The sequence below is a fragment of the Pelecanus crispus genome, chromosome 9 (assembly GCF_030463565.1).
Source record: "Pelecanus crispus isolate bPelCri1 chromosome 9, bPelCri1.pri, whole genome shotgun sequence".
NCBI classification, from domain to species: domain Eukaryota; kingdom Metazoa; phylum Chordata; class Aves; order Pelecaniformes; family Pelecanidae; genus Pelecanus; species Pelecanus crispus.
Window position 1 is genome coordinate 38,519,006 of NC_134651.1, and position 6,722 is coordinate 38,525,727.

General features: G+C 51.0%; 1 protein-coding gene across 1 annotated transcript; it reads left to right on the forward strand.

Annotated features, from left to right (window-relative positions):
* The first annotated feature begins 670 nt into the window (after positions 1–670).
* On the forward strand, positions 671–5,217 carry EXOSC2 (exosome component 2). Its single transcript, XM_075716480.1, has 9 exons — positions 671–810; positions 899–1,000; positions 1,117–1,162; positions 1,430–1,519; positions 1,857–1,922; positions 2,088–2,156; positions 3,023–3,199; positions 3,383–3,511; positions 4,400–5,217. The coding sequence occupies exons 1-9, from the start codon at positions 686–688 to the stop codon at positions 4,478–4,480; spliced, it is 885 nt and encodes a 294-aa protein (XP_075572595.1). The 5' UTR covers positions 671–685; the 3' UTR covers positions 4,481–5,217.
* Positions 5,218–6,722: the final 1,505 nt, after the last annotated feature.

The window sequence follows — 6,722 nt, forward strand, 5'->3', positions numbered from 1 at the left end:
CTGCCATCGGGAACAGCTTTGCCGAGGGAAGGGGTAATTCCTCGTGCCTTGGAGAGGTTTAAGCCAGACCTGAGCGGGGTCCCCGGCCGTGGGCTTGCTGCCGCAACCACCGGCTGAAATCCCCCGGCCCGCCCCGGCCCACCCGGCTCCCTTCGGCCTCCCCGCCCGAGGCTGGCGGGGCTGCAGGCGCAGCTCCAGGAGCCTGCCTTTCACCTCGGGAGCGGATCAGGGGGTTATCTTCAGAACACGAGGGGAACAACGGGTGCGTGCGCCCAACTGCACGGGCACCCCCAGAAATTGGAGGGGCTGCTTCCCTCCAGGGCAAGCGCACCCTTCGCCCGCGGTGCTGCCCTTCAGCTGGGGGTGGTCTCCCAAAGCGGGGTGCTGGGGCCCTGCGAGCCCCAGGCTGGGGGCGCAGGGAGAGGCCCGCGGTGGGCCGAGGCACCTTGCCCGCACTAAACATGGCCTCTCTCTCCCTTTGGATCCCAACGCAGTGAAGCCCACGACGCCCTTTCCTGCCAGGAACCAAAATGGCCGCCCAAGAGCCTCACAGCCTTCCCATCAGCGCTGCCCTCACTCAAAATGGCGGCGCCAGAGCCTCAGGCGCGTTCTCGCCAGCGACCAATATGGCGGGCGGAAGGCGCCTGTGGACGGGGTCGCCGGCGCCGCGCCGCCCGCACTCAAGATGGCGGCGGTCAGCATGCGGCTGCCGGTGGCTCGCAAGGCGGTGGGGCCGAGCGCGCCCCGGGGCGGCGAGAAGCACCTGGTGGCGCCGGGGGACACGATCACCACGGACACGGGCTACATGAGGTGAGGGCAGCGGCGGAGGCGAGGCGGCGCGGGGGGGACGCGGGCCGGCCGGCCTCGGGCTCTCCTCAGGCGGCCGCTCTCTCCGCAGGGGCCACGGCACCTACGTGGACGAGGAGAAGCTCATCGCCTCGGTGGCCGGCGCCGTGGAGAGGGTGAACAAGCTGGTGTGCGTCAGAGCGCTGAAGACCAGGTGAGCGTGGCCGCCTGCACCGCGCAAGGTGCGAAGCCCTGCGCTGCGCGAGGGCTGGGCCGTTCTCTGGGGAGGACGAGGAGTTTGACGGGCTGCTCTCTCTGCCCCGCTCCCAGGTACAACGGCGAGGTCGGCGATATCGTGGTCGGGAGGATCACGGAGGTAAAGCTGGGGTTTCCTGGCGTGGTGTGGAGGAGGAGGCTGGCGCGTCTCGGTCCGATCCGGAGCGCTTCTGATGCTCCTAAAAGCACCTCAGTGTCGCTGCACAGAGGTGCCGTGAGCGCGTGGGTTTTCAACGAGATGAAGCTGGAAGTCGTCAGCAGAGCTGTCTCCTTCTGCAGGCTCGGTTGGCTGCAGGACCTCCCGCTCTGCTGAAGAGCTTCTGTTCGGTTTTTGAGTGGATATCAACAGATTATTTTTCTTCTCCAGGTTCAGCAGAAGCGATGGAAAGTGGAAACGAATTCCAGGCTAGATTCAGTCCTGTTGCTGTCGTCTGTGAATTTACCTGGTGGGGAACTGGTGAGTGTAGCTGACGCAGAGCAGTGCCAGAGCCCCGTCGTCTTCTGCTTCCATGGCAGAAGCTGAGGCCCTGGGAAGCTGGGAAGCTCTGGAGCCCTTCCCACAGGGTAGCGTTGGGTTTTGTGGGTGGGTCTGTAGTGCTCCTATATCTTTAACTCTTAGTGTTATTTGGACATAAACACATTGGTGATCTAAAGACGTGCTCATCTGCCTGATTTGCCTTTGGTGACCAGACTGCGTTTTGCATAGCATCCTATGGTCCCCCCACAGCGTAGGTATTAACTGATGTTTTCTCATTCTGAACTACATGTAATTTTTCTTGTATTGTGCATTTCAGAGAAGGAGATCAGCAGAAGATGAGCTTGCGATGAGGGACTATCTGCAGGAAGGGGACCTCATCAGTGTATCCTTCCACCGCTTGTGCTCAGACAGAAGAGCCGAGGGCGTGGGGAGAACAGCCAGACCTCGGCTAGCCTGGCTGGTAGCGAGAGCTCTCTGCCGGGGGCGGCCAGCAGCTGTTGGCACTGGGCAGCATTACGGACCTTGTTTCCTTAAGTGGCACTGACAGGCAGAGGTCCAGTCTGTATTTTCTGATGGGGCTGTATCACTGCACACCCGGAGTCTGAAATACGGGAAGGTAAGTTGTTCAGAAGCTCTCAGTCTTGGCATATTTCTGCTCCAGTTGACTTGTGCAAGGCCTTTTGGAGGGATTTTTTTAAGAAAAAGGCTCTGGAGTAGAGCGGGATGTTGTTACAACCCATTCCTGCGGGCTAGGAAGAACCTTGGCTCCCACATGGGAGCACTGAGCAGAGTTTCCCCAAAACAGAGGGAGTGCCCTTGAGTCGCGCTTTGAGCTGCTGCTCTCCCTGTCCACAATTGCAGCCTGTGAGTCCTGTTTCCCCCACTAGCCGCTTGGGAATTAAACCCCGGGGAGAAAAATCTTCTCAAACTTCATCACTACTCTTCTGCAGGCCATTACCCCTGTGACTTGTTTCTCTCTCCAGGGCTCTATTGTAGGCTTTACGCAGTTGGCATTTATCTCATGGTTTTGTGCATTGAAATAAGCCAAGGGGCCATTGGAGCGTACGCTGCAGTTTGGGATTACCAGACCAAGGGTATTAGCACTTAAAAGATGAAAGCGAAGTGTGCTTATTGCACAAAGGGTGAAGGACAGCGATTGGATTAAGAGGGAAAGTGTTCTGCTAAATTTGGCCTCTCACTTCTCATTTTTCTGCAGGGATGGTTGATGTGTAATTACGATCAAGATATTATTAACATTTGTGCTAAGCACTTAGAGTGTCCTTCATCTTCAAAGGACTGCAGAGGCATTAGCTAATCCTCCCAGCACTCCCAGAGGCAGGCAGGTTTTATGTTCACTGTTTCCCAGGAAAAGGTGCTAAAATTGACTGGTTCCTAGACCAGGAGCGGAGTGCATGTCGGTGACTTGATGTTATCTACGGTGGCTCATGTCTCTCATGCTGAGTCTCATGGTCTCCTCTTCAGCTTGGCCAGGGTGTGCTCCTTCAGGTCTCGCCCTCCCTTGTGAAACGCCAGAAGACTCACTTCCATGACTTGCCCTGTGGTGCATCTGTGATCCTCGGCAACAATGGTTTCATCTGGATCTACCCAACTCCAGAGCAGAAAGATGAAGAGGCAGGGGGCTTCACCACCAACTTGGAGGTGAGGGTTCAGGGAAGATGAACCTTCTCCTACCAATGATGTTTTGTTAGTCTGACATAGTCAGAGGCACATGAATAACCTGAGACTTTCAAGATTTGGTATGAGGTTCATGGCAAAGCTTGTTTACACTAGACTTGCATTATTTCCCTGTGTATTCATCTCTTCTCCTCTGCCCTTCCTCAGCCAGTTCCCTTGTCTGACCGGGAGGTGATCTCACGGCTCCGAAACTGCATTGTGGCTCTGGTTACTCAGAAGTTGATGCTCTTTGACACCAGCATCCTGTATTGCTATGAAGCATCCCTTCCTCATCAGGTATAGAAACCAGTGGTGTTTACTTTATTCCACACTGTGACAAGGGAATGGAAAGGCCGCATCAGTTGCTGCTGAAGTCAGCAACTTCAGCTGGTGGGGCTTCCTTTTGACTTTCCAAAGGATCCTGTAGTAAGTGACAATATGAACTTCCCCCCTTCTGCATAACATAACATGCCTTGCAAATTTTCAGGGATAGTTTGAAGGGTTCTGCCTCTGGCAAAGTCCAACTATTCCTACAGAGAAATAGTTCCGGTTTTTGATAGATGTGTATCCCTTGCTGGGATTATGGACCCTCTGTGATCCCTGTGAAAATAGTGTTAAATTTGGGATTGTGTGAGGGTAAGGTGCACTTCAAGAACAAATGAAAAAGCAGGTCTCATGTATTGGTACAGAGACCGGTCTTCTGTTTTTATCCATATCCTGCGCTGCTGGAAGGCTCCCTCAATTTGACCTCTTGCTGTACAGCTTTTCTTTGTGATTTCTGCCAGCACGATCAGTGGCAATTCTCTTTTCATGAACGGATAAGATCTGAATTGTCTTCTGCTTTCATTCACAGTGGCAGCCTACTCAGCTAGATTGGATGTTCCTTTTGAACTATACTTCTGTTTAAGTCATCTCTCCTCTTCCCAAATACTGGTCTGTGTCCTTCAGGAAAGATTAGGAGTTGTCAGTAGCACCTCCTTTGATTTCTTATGGTCTCTGTAAAAACTGCTAACTCTGGCAAAGTTGACTTTGCCTTGGACCCTCTGCCACGATAGTCTTGTTTGACCACAATCCTCTAAACTCACTTGCTGCTCGTTGCTGTGTGCCAGGGACCCTTGTCCCCACAGAGCGTGCAACAGTAGTAGTTGCTTTTTGGTGCCAATGTTACTCTTCTTTCCACTCCAGATCAAGGACATTCTCAAACCAGAGGTGATGGAGGAGATCGTTCTGGAAACTCGACAGAGGTTGCTGGATCTGGAGGGATAGGGCACATGGCCAGAAACAGTCATTTGAAGTCCCAGCATGGCAGCTTTTGATTCTCAGTATTTTTTTTTTTTTTTTCAGTGTTCTAGTCCCCAGCATTCATTCCATACTTCAGAAACCACCAAAATTCCTCCATTTTAACTCCTAGGATACCTCCTGAGCCCTTTTAGTATGATAGTACTAAACAGTACTTAAGTACAATAGCCTTTTTAGTGTAGCAGCCTGAAAAATTGATATCTGACCTTTATGAAGATGCAGATGCAACTGGGACATGGCTCATAGCACTTGTTGCTGTGTCTAGTGCCACTGAACTTCATGCAGAATGATAGAGAGGAAGGGATGTGTTTTTGTGATGTTTCTCCCCAAGGCTTTCTAAATGGTTTTGATTTTCCTTTACTGTGATACAGGTCTGCCAGTCTGTCCTCTGACTGAGAGCTTTTGTTTTTAAGACTGCAGATCACAGGTACAAGTCTTTAGAGGCCAGGAGTATCCACACCCTTGCTAACCACATTTTGGGTCTGGCTGTTCATGGCTTATATGTCTCAAGGGTATGAGATTGGATGTGGCATGATATGGCTGTCCGCATGAGCCAGGAGCCATGGGCAAGCGGTGACTTCTCAGTCTGTGTGCGTCCTGCTGTTCCCTTTTTTATGCCTGATGTGGTGAGCTCCTCCTCTGAGGAGGCTCCAGTATTGTTTTCTATTAAGTATTTTACATTTCAATAAATTTTTTGAAACAGATCAGTCGTTCAGGAGTGTTGTGTATTAGCTTGTCTTTCTCCAGAATGAACTGGGTTTAGCTTGAAAGCTGTGGTTGGCTCATGTTTCCTTGTGCCAGGACACTCAGAACGGTTGCATGTCCTGTTGTCTCCGCTTCAACTGTTGCTCCTTGTGCCATTAGAGCAGGACTTGATCTTCCTCTTCAGCATATCTTCTGTGCAGAGTTCCTCTGTAAGTAGGTTGCCTGGCATTGTTCACAGTGGCTCTCTCAACATAAGGATGCTGTGGAGAGGCGAGTCGTGCAGCAGCTGTGTCTGGGGGAGGACAGGGAGCCCGGTGTGATGCTGGTGCAGATCCTCAGGCCAGTGGTTAGAGGTGGGCATGCTGAGCCAGATGCTGGCAGTCAGTCACTTGCCTTCTCTGTACAGAACGGATGTGACGCTTTCCTTAAAACATCATCTCGGATCCCTGGTGCTATATTAGAGCTGTTTGCATTATATGTGTACTGTGTATATATATTGTATTTCTGTTGTATTAGAGCTGCTTGCACCACAGTGCTGTAATTCTTAAAAAGGATGAAAAAGCAAAATATCTGCCGTAATTGTCCCGGAATCTAATTCTAACATTGCAAATTGTCATGCTTGCCCCAGGCAAAAGGAAAATCTTTGCTCAATCTTTTCCTGGGGACTAGAAGTACCCTTCATTGCTTCTCATCTAGTTCAGACTGCTCTGCCCGCAGCCTCCAGTGAGCACTAGGTGGCAGCTTCGGATCGCGTTTGTAGTATTTATCTTCCCCAGCAGCTCTGCCTCATTGCCCTGCCAAATAGCAAAGGCTGGATGTCTGCCACCAGTGCTGTTACCTAAATACTAGAGCATTACGCAGCTCGGTAGCTAAGGACAAGCGAGGACGCGGTTAATCCATTCTGCTGCTGCACAACTCAAACTTCTGCCCGTGCTGCCTCTGTAAAATAGTACTTAACTTCTGGGGGATATTGGTGGAATGCTCCTCACAAGACCCAGGAATTGATATTTTTGAGTTTTATGAGGATTCCCTAATAAGTGTTGCAACAATCGCATCCTCAAGCTGACTTTGGAAATTTGAAAACTAAAGCTTGACAGTGACACTTTGGGGTCTCTGCATGAGGCTGGTAGCAGCATTGTCCACATCTGTGTAGACAGGAACAGTGCAAAAAGGCTAAAAGCTTTAGCAGCCTCTGCATCTTTCAATTAGAAAAGTACCTCCTTTTTCCCTACTCAATTGCTGTAGTTTAGCAGCTGTTTATCTTATTACCATATGGGGAGATTCAGGGATTTCTGCTGTGAGGCTTCTAGGCATAAGCAGATTGGGGATATACAAGCAATGAGATAAAGTATCTGATGTTCCCTTTTTTTAAAGCATTTTTGAAGGCTGATGGAGAGGTCTGTGTTTAATCCAGTAGATCTCTGCCGCTTAAATTTAAACAACTCTGCGTCAGTGAAAGGACAAAGGGGTGAAGAGACTGTACTTCCCTACCACCCAAAGAGAT

Excerpts from the sequence above, each read along its gene's own strand:
- EXOSC2 (XM_075716480.1), top strand. The coding sequence starts at position 686 with ATGGCGGCGGTCAGCATGCGGCTGCCGGTGGCTCGCAAGGCGGTGGGG. Across the intron at positions 1,520-1,856 it reads ATTTACCTGGTGGGGAACTG|AGAAGGAGATCAGCAGAAGA; the intron begins GTGAGTGTAGCT and ends TGTGCATTTCAG. Across the intron at positions 3,512-4,399 it reads AAGCATCCCTTCCTCATCAG|ATCAAGGACATTCTCAAACC; the intron begins GTATAGAAACCA and ends TTTCCACTCCAG.